General features: G+C 33.7%; 3 protein-coding genes across 12 annotated transcripts in view; 2 read left to right on the forward strand and 1 right to left on the reverse strand.

Annotated features, from left to right (window-relative positions):
* LOC105674065 (uncharacterized) overlaps positions 1 to 9621 on the forward strand; it is a 77808-nt gene extending 68187 nt beyond the window's left edge. For all 7 annotated transcript variants that reach the window (XM_067355850.1, XM_067355851.1, XM_067355853.1 and 4 more), the window contains 3 exons: positions 80 to 355; positions 713 to 1119; positions 1215 to 9621. In XM_067355850.1, coding sequence (XP_067211951.1) covers positions 80 to 355; positions 713 to 1119; positions 1215 to 1365 — 834 coding nt within the window. In that variant the 3' untranslated portion in view covers positions 1366 to 9621. The remainder of the gene's footprint in view (positions 1 to 79; positions 356 to 712; positions 1120 to 1214) is intronic.
* Positions 9622 to 10903: 1282 nt separating this feature from the next.
* On the forward strand, positions 10904 to 14350 carry LOC105674064 (kynurenine/alpha-aminoadipate aminotransferase, mitochondrial-like). Of its 4 annotated transcripts, none has more exons than XR_010890400.1 (9): positions 10904 to 11153; positions 11388 to 11553; positions 11811 to 11997; positions 12220 to 12336; positions 12474 to 12797; positions 12881 to 13007; positions 13091 to 13299; positions 13589 to 13729; positions 13861 to 14350. XR_010890400.1 is itself a non-coding variant. In XM_067355849.1 (8 exons), the coding sequence occupies exons 1-8, from the start codon at positions 11087 to 11089 to the stop codon at positions 13673 to 13675; spliced, it is 1284 nt and encodes a 427-aa protein (XP_067211950.1). In that variant the 5' UTR covers positions 10904 to 11086; the 3' UTR covers positions 13676 to 14350. The 4 variants fall into 4 exon arrangements, 1 of the variants encoding a protein (XP_067211950.1); XR_010890401.1 differs by having other exon boundaries at positions 13866 to 14350; XR_010890399.1 differs by having other exon boundaries at positions 10906 to 11153; positions 14037 to 14350.
* A 1063-nt stretch (positions 14351 to 15413) lies between these two features.
* LOC105674028 (acyl-CoA Delta(11) desaturase-like) lies at positions 15414 to 18672 on the reverse strand. Its single transcript, XM_012370076.2, has 5 exons — positions 17692 to 18672; positions 17229 to 17359; positions 16933 to 17138; positions 16627 to 16860; positions 15414 to 16360 (listed from the first exon to the last, which is right to left on the reverse strand). The coding sequence occupies exons 1-5, from the start codon at positions 17921 to 17923 to the stop codon at positions 16063 to 16065; spliced, it is 1101 nt and encodes a 366-aa protein (XP_012225499.2). The 5' UTR covers positions 17924 to 18672; the 3' UTR covers positions 15414 to 16062.
* Positions 18673 to 22007: the final 3335 nt, after the last annotated feature.

Consider the following 22007-nt stretch of genomic DNA (forward strand, 5'->3'; position numbering starts at 1 on the left):
CGTTCTTTTTAAGTTGCATTCAGCTTTTAATTCTTTCTTCCATCAAGCACTGATAACACATAGATATGTTTTAAATCAGATGAACCCGTCTCATTCACCCGTGGTGGCACCTCGCTTTGCCTCAGTCGGAGGTGGATACGACGCCCTATTGGCACCACCAATCAGGCAACCGAGGTTGGCTCCCCCCGTCGATTACAGAAGATGTAGCTCGGTCACCTGTAGCAGCACTGGAAGTAGTTATCTGGAACGAAGGGGTTCAGCCATGGTGATGCCGTGCCTTCCGCCTCCTCCATCCTTCCCGCGTCACGCCGCCTACGATGAGCCATGGGATTTATATTACCCTATCGATATCCAGGTAAACATTTACAATTGCAACTTTTTCAAGGCAAACTTCCTCTTAACACTATTTAACAATCTTTACCTCGTTTGCAGACTTTGAAAAATAAATTACATTGCGTCTCATTTAATCTGCTCTATAATTATTTTTTACATTATTATCTTGCTATCTTAAACAACGCGATTAACTACCGTTATAATTTTATTCCAACAATAATAATTCTGTTATCTCCTTTTAGATTATAATTAGCGATCTTTGCTGCAGATAATAAATTAAAATTACTTTAATCGTAGTTAGCGGTGTTGTAATGGATGTTACAATAGTTGTCCATTAAATGGGGTAAATTCAACTAGCTCGAAAACTTGTTATAATCAGGTAATACAGCCAACGCCGGATTTATCGCCATGCGGTAGCGAGGTCGGCCTCTACGCCGGTGCGGTCGGCAACCTTATGGCGGCGTCGTCCGGCAGAAGGGCGCCGCTAGCGTCGATGGGCAGCGTGGATCCCCCGGATCCGGACTCCAGATCGCTCGGCTCCGACTCCGTGTTCTTGAAGAACGAGGACGAGGAGCAGTGCATCGACACGGAGGACGAGGTTTCGGGCTTCTCCACCGACTCGGACGCGCCTGGGCCGAGCTGTCGGCGATTCCTGCGGGTGCCTTCTAGAAAAAAACGGACCCTTGAGAAATGGGACGGATGCGCGGGCTGTGTGCCCAGACGACGGGCTGGCAGTAAACCCTGCCAAGAATGCTTGACCATCAGTGCCGCCGTCGAAACCTCCAGGTAAAAATTCTTTGCGGAGAATTTTGCTCCGATTCGCTCTTTTTTATATTTTTTTTTCTCGCACTTCCCATTGTTAATTAAACTTCTGACGACAGGTCGCAACCAGCCTCAACGACGACCAGTAGCAGTCAGAGTAGCGTGGGATCTCCACCGTGTTCACCGCCGATCGAGCTGAGGCATAGACCACCGCCGCCTGCGCCATTGCCATCAATCCCGCCAATATGGTCCCAAGAAACGCTCTTTTAGGGCGCGTCTTTCGTAGCGAGCATATTCTTCGATCTGTTTTTACCGAGACGAAGTTAAATCCAGAATGTCGATATCCGAGGAAATCATTTGCCCGAAAAATTCAACCTTGAACTCTTTATTCAATTTCTCAATCGCCTTGTCATTCTTCTGAAAAGTCATTTCTTCAAATCCCATCGTGATCGAAATATCGTTTAGGTAGGCTCAAAAAAACATTTGTTGAATTAGTCAGCGGATCTCAGTTCGTAATTTACGGATGCAAAAATCGTCGCGTAAAATTGTTAATAAGATACAAAAAAATCCAACTTTTTATGCGACAAATTAAAAGCAAACAGATTATACCAACAATAATCTTTGTAAGTATCGCAAAGATGGGGAAGAATAAAACGATAAATTAAATCGCAACGACGATGAAGGACAGAATAGAAATCTAAGACGGGCGAGACGTGGAAGAACGCGGAAAGCATTTTCGTTCGAAGAAATATCGGAGATTTTTGATATTACGGCGGCGAGTCTCGTCCCGGAACCGGAGCAAACTCATCCTAAAGTAGTCTAGATCGAAGCATTTTACGTCGACTGCGCGGTACACTCTGTAGCAAGCACGAAACCCAGGTCAGATTACGTCGTCAGTTCAAAGAACGTGTCTTCGACCGGCGTACCGCGAGATGACGGCGAAATCTACCTGAGATTTCATCTATCGACATATTCCAGACGTCTATCTCTGTCCCGCGTTCCATAATACGTTCGCGAATAATGCATCTGGTCGGATTTATCTAACGTTTCTTAACTACCTGTTGTGTATCCCCGCAGCTACCAGCATCGCGAACACACAGAGACTTCGCGAGAATCGGTTTATCTAGAATTGCAAGCCGCACCGCACCGCAATCTCATTTAGTCGAAGAAAATTGGACGGCTTCATTATTTCCCGTATTTCTCCACCATGCTCTCTTCATGTAAGCATCCCTCGAAACACGCAGCGCGCACACTCGTGACACTCGTGATCCATTTAACAACGAAAACAAGCAAATGCACTTCCTCACTTGGACATTCGTGGCGTCCGAATTGGCACGAGCGAGACGCCAATCGAGCTCGCAAGATTTCGAGCAGCCAAAATTTGGGATAAGGACGCAAGGTGATCTATATATCGCACAAAAGATAATCCGTGAAACGAGCGGAGAAACTCGTTCCAAATCGACCAGGGTGAACCACAAAACTCGCAACTCAGGAGACAGTCGGCGGGAGACCGCGACGAACAGGGGGGAGGGGGGGAGGGAGACAGGCCGATCGACGATGTTGCAGGGGGAAATAGGGAATTATTTTTATACAAGCGCGACGATAATCAAGCCCGTTGGACTGATCGTGATACTTCTCGCGAAAACAATAATACGCGCGCAATACTCGACTATTTGACGTCGGTGTAACATGTGATTGTCAACGAGGCGAGCGGATGGGAGAGTGAAAATAAAAAAGTTAGAAGCAAGGGGAGCGAAAGAGAGAAACACGGGGGAAGCAAGCACTCTCGTTCGGATGGCCGTCGAACCGGTTTTCCCCGCCGCAGGTTTCTCGGCGTGAAAACCGCCGGTTCGCTGTCGATCCGACGTTTCCCTAATGCGAGGAAACAAAACGTATTTCTATTCGTGTAATCTTGTAAGCTCTGTAAGGTTTTGGGTGTACGTGTACGTGTCTATAACCCTCTTGCGTACGATAGATAAACACCGTGCTCGATGGAGGGGAACCGGAAACAGGGCGATTACTATAAGCGATTGCGACGAGGGAAAAGTTGCCAAAGTTTCCCCGTGCGCCGATCGTATTTTCGCGGAGCATTCTATTTTATCGGTCGCTCCGCAAAGTTGTTCAGCAAATTTCTATTGGATTAAAATATGGATCGATACCGCGAAAGCACAAGTATCTAGTGATCAACCTGAAAAAGAAAAAAAAAAGAGAAACTCGAGAAACAACTCTACGGAAATTATTTTCAGTTCTTCTCACGCGTCAATTCAGTGATATTAGCTGACGAGAAGCTCGCTGGGTGTAGAAAATCGAATTTATCAAAATGTTAGAGCGTCGGTGTAAAGGACAAAAAAAAAAAAGACAAATATAGTAGGCGAGACATATTTATCGTTGACGAGAGCAATTTGTATGCTCCGTCTATTTTCGGTAAAAAAAGAACAAAAATATATAACGTAGCTTAACCAGTGTGAGCCATATGCCTCTACTTCTACATCTGGAGACTTTTCCGCGGAAGCTAACATCACTGCCGGCGAGCCCCTCCAGGCACACGACGATAAATGAATTTAAAAAGAAAAAAAAATACAGTAAAACACATTTACATAAGAGCAAACGAGCGCACGAGGACTATCTACCGTTGTTCTAGCCAAGAGTTTGTATAGTAGACGAATAAGACGTGACCGCGAAGTTATTATATCGGGGATTAAGAGGTGAAATATAATGTAATAGGCGCCGCGTGCGCGCCTCGCACACACACGGTGCTGCGAGCGTTACTTTTAGATAGGTGTACATATACGTCGTGTTACGATGCGTTACGTGGAGCGTATTACGACGGTGAATCCGCCCCGCCGCACGATTGACAGAGCGGAGGGATGCGAGACTCTGTAACGTCGTCTACGTGAAGAAGAGACTTTATATTACATTGGCTGCGTTCCAAACTTCGCCCCCGCGGCACGAGTTCAACAAGCAGCAACTAGACGGGAAAGTGCGGGCTGGGAGAGAAAATCTATGGTTCAGCGACTGTATGATTACCGTTGTGTAATTCCCTCTAGTAATTTATATACGGCTATCCATTACTCTCGACCATTAGGCGAAAACATCAACTTTTGCGAACCTAAGAGATTACAGGAAAGTTTCTCGGAGACAGGGAGAAAGAGAGAGGTGTCCAAAACTTTTAGGGGCACACACGTACTGGTAAAAGTTTCATGATGAATAGGGAGACGTCCCTAATTGGATATCGTATGCCTTATTGAATCACTGTTATCTATATACGTACAAAATCCAACATTTCGATTGAGAATTACGATGAAGTTGTGGTCGCTACAGGAGGCGAAGTTTTTGCGTGAACGCAGCCGTAGGAAAGTAAAAAAAAAAAAAAAAAGAATTATTTCTATTGCGGAAGGTGCGCCTGCTATACGCCGACACGCTGATAAGTTCGTTCCAATCGTATCCTTTTCGTTGCAATGCGTTTCATGCCAAATATGGTGATTCCATCGTTCCTTTCTCTCAGATACATTGAAATATCTCTCCGAAATTTCTTTGAAAATCCTTCAGAATTTTGGTTAGAGCTAATCTCGTAGTTAATCTCGTGGTTAAAACAGTGAAAGTAATTTCCGCAGGGTGTCGGATAAGCAAAGACGAAGTATACTTCTCACTTGCATTTGTGTCGAGCGCCGCATTCATTAACGAGGAACAAAGTTCTCAGCGACGCGTGGCGTGCAGCACGTCGCTCCGTAGTCGCGCAAGACAAGGAGCTTGAAAACTCGCGAGTGCTGCCGAATTGCCAAATGTAACAATCAAACAGTGTCTAGCTGAAGTTATAAAACTCAGAAAGAACCGAGAATGAGAATATATGCGGACATATATGCGCGAATGAATACACGTGAGTGTGCGTGTTGCGAATGCGTGCCAAGTAGTTTAGCGCGACTTTAGGCGGGCGGAGCATATACACATGTATATACGTATGTATATACATATATGTGTATATATGTGTATATGTACATATATATATATATATATGTATATAAATAGGGCGAGCGCAAGACTTTTTAGAGACTGTACACGAGTTTGTGTCGTGAATTGATTTTAGCGTCTAACGTTCGTACAACCACATGAACCTTTTCTCGGTGCCTTTCTGCTGCACTTCTTCCATCGTCGTTTAGAGAAATATACACTCTCTTAACTTTATCCTCATCAACTACTCTCCTTCTCATCTCTCTTTCCTCGTTCTGACTTCTCAGGAGTGTTTCCGCGCGACGCCGCCAGAAATCTAACGTTTTTGCGAAATTCGCACGTTTCTTATCTCCTTACTCGATTATACGCTTCTTCGCTTTGATTCACGATTTGTGGGGGCTTTTTTCTGTTGCATAATTTATTTGATATTCTGTTTTATTCGATGCTTATTTTTATTAAACTGCAAAATTTTTTAAACGATGTTAGAAATGATTAATTAAATTAAATTATGAATCAAATTTTAAATAATTTATAAGAAAAGATTTGCAAGTAATTTTATCCAGTTTTGATAAACTTTGTAAATATTGTAAAGTAGCTTAAAAGAAATATCTTTTTATATATTTTTTTATGCAAATATAAAGAAAGTTTATAAAAAGATCAATTATGAACGAATATTTTCTTATTGGCAATAACATTGGCGATATTCAATCAAAATTAAATATGTCAAATTAATTTTGAATATCAAGAATTTATTAAAATTGGAAAGAAACACTTGCAAACGTTTTCTTGTAAAAAAAATGTTGATGCTATAAGTTTTTATTTTCAGTTATATTTATTTATAAATTTTACAGAAGAAAATTACAGCTAACATCAAAATTTAGACTTATTTTTGACATTTAATAATTATCTTTTTATTTTTTTATTTTTAATATCAAGTATTGAAAATAGTTTTACGAAACAATATCTAAAAAGCAATAGAAAATAGAAAATATTGACAGAAAAACACACCAAGGTATGAAAAGTGTCTCAAATACGGCAAATATTGATATGGCAAAAGTTAATGCATATAAAGCGATCACATAATTTGATTAAACATATAAAAAGAGACTTATTTGAATAATTAATTATTTTATTAATGACAAATAATTAACGAATAACTATAATCAATTTTGATATTTTAAAATAATAATAATTGTACAACTGATTAATTTGGCTTAAGATTGATGTTTTATTTATTTGCTAAAAGAAACAGTATTTTACATTACATTTTAAATATTTTCTAACATTAGTTAGGAAAAGATGAAAAACAGCAATGGAGCAGCCGCACGGAATCTCTCTCATATTAACGATTATTATAGACCTTCGTACTTTTATAATTTTTCTACTCTTCGACACTAGATACTTTAAGCGTAAGAAACTGTTAGAACTCGCGCCTAGACTCATTAAGCATTCGATATAGATTATCGTGTAATCTTTTCTTAAGTCCATTTACTCACTTCTCAAAGCATCGCATTCTCTCTCTCGTTGATTAGTATTAACAAAGACTCTCATCATTAAAACTAACAATTGATATTATTGCCTCAAAACATCAAAGACACTGTTTGCTCTAAATTCTTAATGATTTCTATTTTAGTGTTATAAATGGCATTATTTTAAGAAGAAAATATGTCGTTACTACGGTTTCATTACGATACTAATCAATGATCACCTCTCTTTAATAACAATCTTTATATTTTTCTTCCTTTCTTTCGTTAAATTTGCTTATGATGAATTACATTCATCGTGCCAAAGTTAATATTTATACTTTCTTCTTTTATCAAATACATTCAGATTCAAAAAAACATTCTTAATGAGCTTAACGAGCTTAATGAGTGACTGGTGTCAATTTTTTATATATAATGTTTCTCCCTTTTATAAATTAAAAAAAGATTTTGTTAATTCTAAATAATGAGAATAGATATGTATATACTCGAATATTACGTTTCTAGTATGATTTTTCATATACGATTGACATAGATCCGATATACAGGGTGAATCATTACATAGATACGTAAAATATAGTCTCTAAAAACAAAATACTTGACCATTTTCGTCTAATACTTCTAGAAAAAAAAAACTACCGAGTGTAAACGAATCACCTTGTATATAAATGTGAAGAATATGAATTGGAGACTCGGCAACTTTTTCAACTTTTGTGTAAAAAATATTATATCTTCTACTATGTTCTATTTTATATGTGTATTTAACAATCTCCCTCTATATCTTTTTTTTTATTAAAGATTTATTCGAGTGGTTATGTTTAAACTTAATCAGATACGTGCAAGCAGTGCTAACGACTCACCTATCCCAAGCTTTCATTTCGAGTGAAAAATACCGCCCACTAGTCTGATCTTTGTGCAACTCGTGTCTGATTATGTTTGGGCGCTCACTACTTACCATCGTACTTCCAAATAGGTGCATAATAGCGAGACGCATGTTTGTTACGCTAATTCAAACCAATTGTATAAATTCAAAATAACAAAAAGTACGTCATTCAACATTAAACTTATTCTTCTTTATAAATATATTATTAAGAAAAATAATTTAATGTTAATGACAGGATACTTTGTGCAATATCGTGCTGTGGAATGCGTATGTTCTGAAATACGAAAATAATATAAAAAGTTATTTTATATTATTAACTAAACCTAACACAAAAAAATATTAATATAATGATATGTATATTGAAAAGTTACATTAAACTTACTAAATTTTATGTACAAAATTTGCTAATTAAATTTAAGAAGACTAAGCTAAGAAAACGAATATGTGAAATGCAACATCGTTGCTTCTGAGTGTCTTTAGCTAGTACGATTAGCGGAGTACAAACGTGCGACTTTGACATGTGCACCATTCAGAGCGAAAATTTTTGTTAGATCACTCTAGAGCTCAATGAAAACCGCAACTTTGAAATTCGGTGATGTGAAAGTCCGTGCGAACGTGTCGGCTAAAGTGAGAGGATGCGCGTGTTGTATAAACGAGACGCCCATTAAATGCGTTATCGTAAAACGAAGGAATAAAACCCGACGGCTCGATAATTAGCTCGCGATAAACTAAACGCAGACGCAGTTGTTAAGTGTTCCGTTTTGTAAATAGTTCCATTGCGAATCGCATTAATTGCGAGAACGAGACGTGGGCTTGGCGGAAAGTTTATGCGAGAGAAAACGGCGCGACAAATGATAACGAAAATCAGCGTATAGCAAGAACGGCCTCAAAAATGGTACAGAAATATTTCGTCGACCGACACGACGGGATGATGTTGTGTTTATGATGATGCAATTCGGCACGAGTGACGAATATCAAAACAGAACGTACACGTTGAAATACTTCTCGGCCGCGAACCGATCGATATTTTCGAATGTGTATTTTAATACGATTGCGCGGGGCCTATTTCCGTAAAAAAAAAGCATGCTTAAACGTGTCGAACGTACGTATGTGTACTATTAAATATAAAATATTAATAAAGACAAATAGAAAATATTCTAAAATTGAAAACTTAACTCTCTCACTTTCACGTAAGAATATTTAACAACTATTCCGATAAGGAGAGACACAATTGTAATATATTTACAAGATATATTTTTTCTCAAAAAAAAAGTATTTTTGAAAGTGTGATAAAAAACCATACCATATGTATCAATGGGAAAGTGATAGGGTTAACTAAAGGTAAAGAAAAGTTAATGAGAAAACGGTGCTGTTAAAACCAATCAACGCGTAATGTGTTAACTGCCATAATGGTAATTTATAGAGTATAGAGTATTTTATTGCCGGGTATCTTATTGATTAATTAAAATATATTATATACAATGCGTGAGAATTGTCAGTGTCGTGCAATTTAAACTATAAATTGATGTCGTATTGCTAATAAAATTAGCAATTGTCGAAATAACTTATTTTACGTTTGAATCGAATTGGAGAAAACATTTTTTTATTTTTCACGATATTTTAAGGCTTGGCTCTGCTATTTTTTTTATATATCTTTCTGTAAAAACGTAAAACCGTGTACTAATTTGTTAGTAATGTAGATCTTGATTTTTCTTACTTTATTTTCCGTTATTTTTCGTGATTATGTTATTGAACCGGATGTCATTCAATCGAGTCGATTACAAAAATCAATTAGAGAAACGGATAGAGTCAACATGATCGTGAATTTAAGTCCGACAAACAACGCTGATGCATACGACGAGCCCCGTTCTGTCGGTCGCCGGAACAAAACCCGAAAGCCGAACGTTCTGTTCGACGTCGATGGCTCTTTTTTTACTCGAGATCGATCGAAAATCTACCCGACTGCCGATCAGCGCCGCGCGCGATCGCGTGCGCGCGTGATCGATCGATCGATATCGAATGGAGCGTTTATCGGGCAATACAATAAGTTACCCAAAATGTTATCCGAAGCGTTAAAGGAAAAAAAGATGATGGAAACAGTGATACACATACATTTGCAGGTACACAGGTTACAACCACACAAATACACACATACATAGATACACGTACAAGATGTTAATAAATTGGAATAAATGTTATGAGTATATTTCGAAATATCTACTGTCCTTTTAACATTTTATCGCAACCATTTTAAGCGATAAAAAGCATGAATTTTATTTAGAACCTGATTATTTTTATAATTACTTACTATAAAATAAAAGCTATTACGAGCCGAGCCGGGTGGTAAATGCTCCTTTTCATTTATTAATAATATTGTATTTACACAAACGTTTCGACCATTCGGAATGTGGTCATTTTCAGTATGTTACATTACAATTATTTGATCATGCGTCGCAATTGTTTACAGATTTAACTTAAAATTTATAATATTCTAGTTTTTCTATTGAAATCTATTGTGTGCTTTATTTCCGTTATTATGTTTAATTCTTTTTAATTAAATTCATCGGTCCATCTTTTTATAAATTGAGCGTTACTGTGTGATTACTCCATAAATTTGTCATCTATGATATTTCTTGATGGACCAGTATATGATATGGAGAATAATTTTTATCAACTTGATAAAATGTACGTTAAAGTATAAAAGAATAACTTGCGACTTCAATGTAGATCTGCATTATTACTAATAAGATTATCAATGTTATCGGTAATAACACTTCAGATCCACATTGAAAATCACAAGTCACTCTTTTATACTTTAACGTACATTTTATCAAGTTGACAAAAATTATTCTCCATATCATATACTGGTTTATCAAGAAATATCATAGATGACAAATTTATGGAGTAATCACACGGTGACGCTCAATTTATAAAAAGATGGACCAATGAATTTAATTGAAAAGAATTAAATACAATAACAGAAATGAAGCACACAATAGATTTCAATAGAAAAACTAGAATATTATAAATTTTAAGTTAAATCTGTAAACAATTGCGACGTATGATGAAATAATTATAATGTAACACACTGAAGATGACCACATTCCAAATGGTCGAAACGTTTGTGTAAATACAATATTATTAATAAATGAAAAGGAGCAATTACCACCCGGCTCGGCTCGTAAATAGCTTTTATTTTATAGTATTATTGAATAATAATTAGAGCCAGAATTATAATTTAACTTTTTACTTTTAATTATTTACATTATTATTTTTAATAAAATTTTTTTATGTTTCAGAAGAATTAATGTTTCACATGTTTACATCAATGTCGCTTCTAAATATTTATCTAACTGCATCTCAGAAGAGATTACTAGCACATATACTTGTATAATTTTTATTTAGATTTATTTTATTCTATTTATTCTCTTTATTGTATTAATATTTGTTTATTTCATTAAATGTACAGAATTGATCAATTTGTGTTTTAATTATGTGAATAGCTGAGGTGCTGAGCGAGTTCAATGTAAACAGCCAATCTTATCATAAACAGATATGCGATAACCTTTTTTTTTTTTGGAACATTTGTACATCATATGATATAACATTCGTGAAGAAGATCTTGGTGAGAGAGGAACGGAATTGTAATTGTGCACTACTTCGAGCAACACAAACTACCATGGATTACACCAAGTTCTTCGCTAAAATTACTAGTAGACGAAGAACAAATTTAATTAGGCGCTTAAGTAAGTCGTCATTGCATTTTCTTGTTTATCACGTATTTTTCTCAATCTCACAATTTTTCCATTTGTGAAAACTATCAAAATTTTACAAATATATCAAATACAAAAAAATTGATAATATGTTGATGGGATACGATAAGATGTTGCATAAAAATCATAACAAAATCAAAGAAATATAAATATTGTTGACTTTTTATCTAATCTAATCATTAATTATCTTGCTTGAAATTTTATTAGCTGAGCTTCACCAGATGAGGCCAAACAGCATAAGTCTGGCTGGAGGCATGCCAAATGTCGCTACATTTCCTATTACAGACATTTCTGTGACATACAAACATGACATCTCATTACAATTTGACAAGCGTGAATTATCTACTGCGTTGCAATACGGAGCCGCGCAGGGGCAAGTAACATTAACAGACTAATACATAAGTCATCCATAAATCAAAACGCTAATTTATTCATGCTCTTTGTAGAACAGTATATCAAAGACATATTTTGATTCTACTCTATATTCTATTGTACATACTTTATTAGTTGTATAAATCGAAACATAATTTTTGTTATTTGTCATAATCTTACTATCAATATAACATATCATTTTTTTTAATAAAAATATGATTTTAAATTTATCATATATGATTTCTTTTTACTTTAAAGCTACAAGCCGTTAATAGAAAAATGGAAGGAGTTCCAGAAAGCATGGCATGAACCGAAACGAAATGATTGGGACGTCGTAATGACGTGCGGTTCTATGGACGGTTGTACTAAAATCTTGGAAATGATGATCGAAGAGAACGATCCAGTTATGATTCAAACGCCATTATATTCAGGAATAATCGGAGCGGTTGGTTGTTTTAAAATAAAAAGAATTTAATATTGAGTTTGAATTATACAAATTAATTGACATTATAGAGAGAAAAATATCTCATAAAATGTTCGCTTTTCGATGATTTACTTTAATTCTTTTATATATCGAGTAAAAAGATAAAAATGATTAACTTAATAAAACGCACATAAGCAATTTTTCTAAAATAACTTTCAAGAAATTCTTTTCTTTTACTCATAGCTAGCACCATTGTTACCGGATGTTATAGAGATTAATCAAGATGCCGATGGAATAATTCCCGAGGAAATCATTAAAGAATGCGAGCAGAGGCTTGTAGACAACAAACCGATGCCAAAAGTAAGTCAGAAAATTTACAATATTATATAGAAACTTAAAATTAATTTACTTTTATATTAACTTTTTTATCTGTTTGTGTTTTAACATTATTTTCTTTTATAAAAGAGATTATGTACATAGTTTGTTCAATCTTTCAGTTACTTTACGTTAATCCAACGGGAATGAATCCTACGGGCAGCGTCTTATCGGAGAGCCGACGAAGGAAAGTGTATAAATTGGCGCAAAAATACGATTTCCTGATCGTTGAGGACGATCCTTACTACTTTGTTCACTTTTTGGATAAACAGCCTACGTCATTTTTCTCCCTCGACGTCGATGGTCGCGTAATCAGATTGGACTCATTTAGCAAAATTGTGAGCGCTGGAATGCGTATCGGTATCGTCACAGCCCACAAAGATATTACAAGCAAACTAGTCCTTCATATGGAAAATTCTGTTCTTCTCGCGTCGACTTTTTCGCAAGTAAGATTTTGTTTTTAAACATCTGAAACATTTAAGTAAATCCAAGTAAATAACTTAGATGCATTTGCAATCATCTTTTTCAGATGTTTCTTTATAAACTCTTCGAAATTTGGGGACTGGAAAAATTCGAGGAACATTTCAAAGACATTCAAAACTTCTATCGGGAGCGACGTGACACAATGCTAGCCATGGTTGAAAAACATTTGACTGGTATTTTAGAAACTAATTTTAACGATTTGAAATTAATTTTATCAATAGTAGTTTTGTAGTACTCACATATTTTGTTTCATTAGGTTTGGCAGAATGGTATGTGCCGCAAGGTGGAATGTTTCTTTGGATAGAGGTAACAGCCATAGATAACGTATTCGATTTTGTGATGAATAAATGTGTGCCCGAAGATGTTTTCCTTGTCTCTGGAAACGCTTTCAACTATAATCCTTCAAAACCTGATTGCCACTTGCGACTTAGTTACAGCTGTATTACACCCGAACAAATGGACAAGGTAAATTTGAATTTCATTAATTTTAATTACTTATCTGTTAAATGTTAAAAATTAAAACTTATACGCATTACAAAAATAACTCATTAAGAAAGAGAATTAATAATTGTACTTAAAAACCTCCATAAAAAAATTCTTAGAAAATACGAAAAGAATAATATTTTAATGTAATAATAAAAAAGCAAATTTGCTAAACAATTGACATTTTTTTCTTTTTTTCTATTTTTATAACACTAAATATTATCGGTTATTCTACATTTAAAGTATAAGCTAATTTTCTATCAATTTTCAGGCACTATCTATAATAGCCAAATTAATACGCGAAGAAATAGCGAAAAAAGATGACAACAAAAAATGTACTCCTCGCAAAGTTACATAAATTTATCTTTCATTATTATTGATTTTTACATCAGCTGTCATGGCTTCTTATTTGGTATGTTATTATATTCACATTAATGTTATTTAATTACCTCTAAATGTGTGTGATTTTCCGAGACAATTGATTTCCTCTGACAATCACGAAAATTTATCCAGACCTGTCGGTTTTTAATAATATCTTGTCAGTTTAGCGGATGACTAAAAACAGTCGGTAATATCAACCCTTCCACGAAATTTTACCTGGAGGTCTTTCACCCTCAGAGCATAATATTGATCCGTAGAACCGCGTCTAAAAATACATCGTTTACTTCTTGCAATTTAATGAATAATATTCTTTAACGAAAACTAATCTTTTTTTTCAGTTTTACTTTACTTCTAGTAATTATACTTGTCCAGAAAATTTAAAATTAAAATTAATATTATTGATCACTCTTCGATGAATAATAATTAAAAAGATTAACGTGCATCAGACCAATGTTATTCTACATGATGAAACAATTATATTATATTGTGAGTATAATTTTATCGAAATGTATATGGACCATAATATAGATTGTCTCAAAGGATAAAATCAATGGCAACATTTTGTGATCAGCTTATCAACGATCCATAATCTAAACATTGTAATCAGCGTTGCATTGGTAAGTATTTAAAAAATAAACTCTTATTAATCTTTCTCTCTTTATTTTTATTCATACATTTATTTTTACAAAGTTAAAAAATATGTTTTACAAATTATAAGCGATTATAATTCTTTTGCAACAATTACTCGGAAAAAATTGAATTACTTTTATTCCATCTTTATTTTTCTAAAACAACAGATTATTTTATCCCGAAGATGCAATGTCGGTAAGAGATATTATTTTAAGTTCAAATTGCTGTTCAAAATCTAATGCTTAGTAAACACGAGCTTTCTTTTCCTTAAAAATATAAGCAAGGTAAACTCTTTTGAAGCAGTATAAAGATAAGACGACCAATGCTCCCATTTTGCCGTCCATCCCTTTTGTGTGAAAATTGGAACGGTAAAAAAATGTATTATATTTAATCAAATAGATAACATAGAATTAATTGAAGATCTTGTAGGGGTAACATGTGTGTCGCCTCGATATTTATTCTACCTCGCAATTGCTCTGGGGTTAACGCACACTATCTCTAACGCGTTCCTCCGAGGGCGACAAACTGCGGACTTACCTTCTCCCCTTTCCGGTGCGACATTTATGGAGCATTAGCTTTTATTGCGAGTTTTCGAAATAACCAGTAAAATTACCCAAAAGATTTAACTCAATCTTTTGACGACGATAACACAAACGCAACGTGCCGTTTCCTTGACGCCGTTGCTATACAGTCGAGTATAATGTTGGATGAAACGCTATGCCGTTCAACAAACTCTCCCCGGGTAACGTTCAGTGCACCGTAAATCCATCGTCACGGTTAAAAGATCTTACACACCTCTACGCTCAAATATGCATACGCACAGACAGACACGCACATGCAAACGGGCGCATATATATCATACACATCACATACACGCGGTGTCGTACGCATGCATGAGCAGCATTCACGCAAACGCATCTGAACGAAAACGCGTGGCTATTTACTCTCTCTGTTCACGATGTAATCTGTCCAACCCGTATCCGTCAGCTTGTTTGTTTATTCAACCACCTATCCACTTGCTTTTCCGATCTGCCAGATTTTCATTCATTCATACGTGTCCCACGGTCTTCATTTATCATCGTGTTTGCTCTGCCTCTCGTTCGCTTCAGTGAACTTTGAGATATGTTCTCGATAATTAATTAATTAATTAATTAATTTTATTTTGATTTATGTGCCGCCACATTTATTTTTACAATATGTACAAAGTCACAGCCTCGTTCAGATTCATATCAACAAGGATATTATTTTGATGGAATTAAAATAGAATATTTTAGGAAGACGAAATGAATCAAATTGCTTGAACACCTTATAATGTCTACTTATTTAACTATTTTTAATTTTGAGATTTTTTATATTTAAACTTATATAAATTAAATACATATTTAACTAATTAGAACAATAACAGCTGCATGTATATCGATACTATTTTTAATGGTATTTTTATTCAGTAATTACAGAGATCCCGCTATTTCATAATTCTTGCAAAAGCGCCACTCATCAAAACATACTAATCGAGTCATCAAGAATGCATATTACCATTAATCGTGCAATGCATGTACATATATTTCACATGTGCACCGTGTAATGCGAGAACAACAATTTTTTAACTTACTTAGATTTTCAACGACAATGCGCATTGAAAAATGCAAAGCACGCACGTAGCCACATTTACAGAAATTATAATTTGCCGAAATTTAAATAAATTTTAATTTTAATTTAAAGCAATCTCCTGATTTATTCGACAGTAGTTATATGTTTCGAAGATGCTTGTCTCGTTTTTCGTCTCGAACGACCGGTCGTGCCGTCACCTTTATTCGCGCAATATCTCTCAATGATTTCAGGGCTCGGTGTTTTTAAATCGTACGCTAGTCCCAACCAAGCCATGAATTCTATAAAGCCGGCTGACACATTGAGTTTATGAAAGCCTAGCTCCGCAGCCTTGTAGTCCCATGGAAATGCATGGTGGTAATTATGCCAACCCTCACCGTTAGCAAAGATGGCCACATATACATTCTCCCTTGGATTAATATTTCTAAAACAAGAAAGAGACGAAAAGAAAGAAATTTTACTCATTTGGAACGACTATATGAACGACCGCTGGAAACTCACGCAGCTTTTATTTAAACAAAATAATACTTTACAAAATCTGTTTATTATTTTGTTTAATTTTATTGAAAGTATTCTCTTTTATATTAAATTATAATATTTTTCTATTTATATTTGAACACAATTCTCACACTATCTTGACCGATTCTGATGCTAATCACATAAGTGTGAGCCCAAGAAATTAATGCATACCTGTCGTACGGTCGAGTGCCCCATAAATGAGCGAAGCTGTTAACGGCAAAAGTCGCATTTAACGACCATACGTAGCGGACGATAGTAGAAGTTATGGCTATGTCCCACGTTTCGTTCCATAAGTAGACTTGTATTAAGGTCGGCAAAACGAAACATACTGACAGCATGATTGGCGGATAATATCTGCAATAGAAAACACCCGCAAGTGTTACACATCTGTACAAATCTCTCATTTAGGAACAATGCTAAACACCTTGAATGAAACAATTTTGTAAGGACATCAATCCGCTGAAATATTGAACTTACTTATCAAAGAAGCGTATCACGGGATCAGCAGCGAGGTCGCTCACATCCACATTCTTTCCGTATTCCTTGACCGCTGGATGATGTTTCATCATTAACCAGCCGACGTGCGAAAAGAAAAAGCCGCGATTAGAGTTATGTGGATCCGCGGATGTGTCTGTATACCGGTGATGTATTCGATGAACGCGAACCCATTTAGTCAGATGAGTCTGCAAAACGGAAAATGTTGTGAAGAGTTTGTGAAGACTACGCAAATCCATATTTCTTTTACTTTTTAACTTTATACTTAGAAATCTTACCTGACCAGCCATACAGTAAAAAATAGCGAGTAGTATTCTGAGTGGCAATTTAGCACTATAGCTCTTGTGTGCCCACAGACGATGAGCACCAGCTGATATGCCAATAGTAGTAAAAAATCCATACGTAAATCCTGCATATAAAAAAAATAAAAATGAGATCAACAAACAATCATATGTTTCAAAAATTTTATTTTTTTTAAATGTGCAAATGTATAAACCTAGAAGTGTTAAAAAAAATTTTTAAATGAAAACCATGTTTATAATTACACTAAAAAAAATAGATTTTAACTTTCACAGGAAACCGTGCTATGTATTTTTGCACACATTTCGGTACCTTTTGCATCTATTTATTATATAAGCGATATTTATTCTTCCCGATAAAAATGAAGTCGAAATGGAAAATTAATTTACACTTTAATACAGTTTAATACAGTTACAATTTAATACGTAGATATGTACGTACCAAATATCCATGTCCAAAATTTTATCTGGAAAAATCGCGTGATAAAGAAATAGGGCGCCAAGAAGTGAAGAACGGCGATACCAATGATATTGCGCCAAATTAATGGTTGAACTGCCGGTATGTGTTCTTTCGGCGGTTGATCGAGAATTGAATTCTTCTTATTTTCCGTTTCCAATTGCAGTAACTTCTGATCTTCATTGTCTTCATATCTGGTTACCGATGAACTGTACATTGCTGCCAAAAAAATATTAGCAGCATTAATATGTTTATTTTGCACTTGCTACAGCATATGTTTAAAAATACATGTTATAAACTCTGATAAAATATAAAATTTAATATTAAAGAACACAATAAGACCAGATACTTGCTGTTTTCTTTATTTTTATAAATCATCATATGTTTTGGTCAATAGATTTGACCCTCTTTAGTATTTATTACACATGATATTATCGATGTCCGCATTTAATAATTGTCTAATGATTAAACGTATTTACCGCAATTAATGAGTCGAAAATAATAGAAATCACTTATTTTAATTATAATTTAATTATAATTTGATTATATTTGCTCCGTGCCTATGTTTGCTAGGTAACTTTAATATTGTTATAATTTCCTTGATAGTTGCTTTCTATTTCTACACTCAGTAAGTCCATTATAATCAGTCAATTTGATTAAATTCTAATGTGTCAGAAGTTAAAATAACTGTTAATAAAAATGATTATATATTGTTTAAATAAATTAATTTTTAACTGATTCTTTATTTTTTTTGTGTATAACATATTATCCGTAAGAGTTTTTTGCTTACTTGGAAATGGATTACAAAATATTTTGTTTTTTCTGACCGAAACCAGATCGGTTCTTTTTTTTTTCTTTTTTTTCTTTTTTTTTTTTTTTCCTCCCTTCTTATAATTAATTTTATTTTTCACACATCAACACTCGAGCTTTTTTGCTCTTTAATTAATTTTACTTTTCTGTTTGTTTAATAAATTGTTACGTTTACATTATACTTTTTGTTAATTTTCGTTACAATTTATTGTACTATTTTGCTCAAATCAAAATGAAATCGATATTATACCTATTGCTTGTGCGCAACTGATTCACTCTCCACTTATTGACTGGTTTGTGCGCAACTAAATTCTGTCTTTCACTATTTATATCTGTGGGACACCTTTCGAACGATTGAAGAATTGGAGGGGATTCGGTTGACTGTAAGAAGAAAATAATTGCGTATTTTAATAAAATGTAAAGTATTATAAACATTAACAGCGATAAATAGGTTGAAATGGGTTAGATAATAATTAAATGCGAATCTCGATAATATGATGTGTAATAAACATTGAAGAGGATTATATCCATCGACCGAAACACACACACATACACACATACATATGGCGGTATATAAAAATAAAAAAAAACACAAAACATTTAATCTCATTATAATTGCAACATTTTATACTTACTGCAAATGGTTCAATGTATGTTAAATATGTGTCCTAAAAAAACTCTCTTTCTATCCGTACCAAAAAGAATAAAAATTTGCCAGATTGTAACGATGTGTACAACATTACTCCTCACCAAACAAGTGCAAAACATTTATAAGGATATTAAACGGTAGTATCGCGTTTATATAGTCTCATGATGTCGACATATCTAAAGTTTCTAAAGCTTAAAATTCCATCATTATAGAGAAAGCCATGTGTTTATATTTGCGGGGCAATATGTTGCAATCTCGTCGATTCTTTTCCCGCAAAAATTTTTCATCATTCTCCAGTTTTCTATGATTTTGTAAAATGTGATGCCGTAAACATGTGTGACATATAATGTCACAGACGATGCTTATGACGGAACTTCAGGCAAACTCAGAAAGAATACGCGAAAGATCAATAAATTAAAATAATTGAATCTTACTGCCCAGTAAACATTCGATATCCTATGTATGTACATGGAATATCCATAATATGAAAAAAACGTACTGTTATACTATGTACATACATAGAATATACATAAATTTACGTGTATCTAGGGATATTTGTATCGTTATATATATATATATATATATATAATGACATCACTGTAACTTTCTGATAATGTTACAGTAACATCACAATATCCATAAATATTCATTTTATATTATTAATTTTATATTTTAATATTAATTAATATTTATGAATTAGAAAGTTACAGTGATGTCATTAATTACAGTCGTGGTGATATCATTATAATATGACATAAAATATCACCTCATCCATAAATGTATCTACATCAACATATATTGTATGTATATACGTTTGATGTATATACATGGAATGTACATGAGGTATATTCTGTGTATATACAGGCAGCGATCTCGTTCGAATATACATTCTGTGCATATCCATACGATGTCCTATGAATATCCCTAAATACACGTAAATTTATGTATATTCTATGTATGTACATAGTATATACAGTACGTTTTTTTTACATTATAGATATTCCATGCATATACATAGGATATCGAATGTTTACTGGGTATATGACAAAAACACTTGGCCCAATGTAATTAATTAAATAATGAAATAATTTTAAATTTGAATAATTTATTTCTTAACATTAAAAATTCTTGGAAAGTGGACTCTCCACTGGACTCTACTCTTAAGTCAATAAAAAATAAACAATTTTCATTTATTCGGATATTTATCTATTCAATTTCTGAATAATCAGTTTATCTAGATTCCCTGTGTTGGGATTAAGATATTAAACTGATAGAAAGTTTTTACATCTTTAAATTATTCATAAATTATTATACTCATAAATTATTAGCCGCCTTTTGCAAGTTTTATATAATTCTTATGATTAAATACGAGATAGATAGCGCATAATGCGTCACATATCGGCAAGCGAATGAACTAATCTGAATACTGTTTTGTAATGTTCTTAAAATTTGTTGTAACATTTCTGTGACATTTTATGTCATATTATGATGATATCACCACGACTATAACTAACGATATCGCTGTAACTTTCTGATAATGTTACAGTGACATTGCAATATTTATAAATATTATAAATATTAATTTATACATATACATATTTACATATTTAATCATGAGAATTATATAAAACTTGCAAAAGGCGGCTAATAATATTAAAGATATAATAACTTTTTCTATCAGTTTAATATCTAAATCCCAACACAGAGAATTTAGATAAACTAATTGTTCAGAAATTGGGTAGATAAATATCCGAATGAATGAAAATTGTTTATTATTGACTTAAGAGTAGAGGAGAGTGGAGAGTCCACTTTTCATAAAATTTTTAATGTTAAAAAATAAATTACTTAAATTTAAAATTATTTTATTATTTAATTTTTTAATTATTTTTTAATTATTTAATTTATTTTATTATTTAATTAATTACATAGGGCCAAGTATTTTTGTCATATACCCAGTAAACATTTGATATCCTATGTATATACATGGAATATCCATAATGTGAAAAAATGTACTGTATATACTATGTACATACATAGAATATACATGAATTTACGTATATTTAAGGATATTTGTAGTTGTTTGAATATACATGACTTGTATATTCAAACAAGATCACAGCGTAAATATACATAGAATATACCTCATGTACATGCTACGAATGTGTATTGCACATTCTTACAATATATCCCATGTATATACCACGAATGTACACTGCATATCTTTGGAATATACCTATGTATGTACTATGGACATCCTATGTACATACATGTGGCAATTATTTCACATACATAGGATATGCGATGTATATACTTTTTACATTCTCTGTATATACATACATAAAATATACAATATCCATATATGTACATATATAGGATGTACATAGAATGTCTTAATGTTTATTGGGTGTTTACTGAAAAGAAATAAAAAATACGATTAATAAGCTGAAAGATTAAATAAACTTCTTTGTTTAAAAATGTACGAAAATATATAGCTCGCGTTATTATGTCGCAAAAAATATTACAAAATAATTTATAATACAGCAATAAATCTTTGTAACCATCCAACCATCGAATTTTCAAGTTGTAATACATTGCAGAATTTGTTACTCGTATCACTGACTCATATTAAAATATACGTAATATATATAAATAAGTACATATTTACTCTAATATTATCTTCGTAATTCTGTTAATTAAAATTTATAATTTAATTAACATTCACAAGTATACGTTTGAACATACATTAATGCATACAATTCAATTAAGATTCCATAATCAAAAGCAGCATAACTCTCAAATATACAAATGAAAACGATGTTACATTGCACAAAGTTGTGTTACA

Source organism: Linepithema humile, chromosome 5 (genome assembly GCF_040581485.1).
Source record: "Linepithema humile isolate Giens D197 chromosome 5, Lhum_UNIL_v1.0, whole genome shotgun sequence".
Lineage (NCBI taxonomy): Eukaryota > Metazoa > Arthropoda > Insecta > Hymenoptera > Formicidae > Linepithema > Linepithema humile.

Coding starts and splice junctions, on each gene's coding strand:
- LOC105674028 (XM_012370076.2), bottom strand. CDS start 17,923: ATGTACAGTTCATCGGTAACCAGATATGAAGACAATGAAGATCAGAAG. Junction 16,861..16,932: donor GTGATACGCTTCTTTGATAA/GTAAGTTCAATA, acceptor GCATTGTTCCTA/AATGAGAGATTTGTACAGAT. Junction 16,361..16,626: donor GGCACTCGACCGTACGACAG/GTATGCATTAAT, acceptor TTCTTGTTTTAG/AAATATTAATCCAAGGGAGA.
- LOC105674064 (XM_067355849.1), top strand. CDS start 11,087: ATGGATTACACCAAGTTCTTCGCTAAAATTACTAGTAGACGAAGAACA. Junction 12,337..12,473: donor ACAACAAACCGATGCCAAAA/GTAAGTCAGAAA, acceptor TCAATCTTTCAG/TTACTTTACGTTAATCCAAC. Junction 12,798..12,880: donor TCGCGTCGACTTTTTCGCAA/GTAAGATTTTGT, acceptor CATCTTTTTCAG/ATGTTTCTTTATAAACTCTT.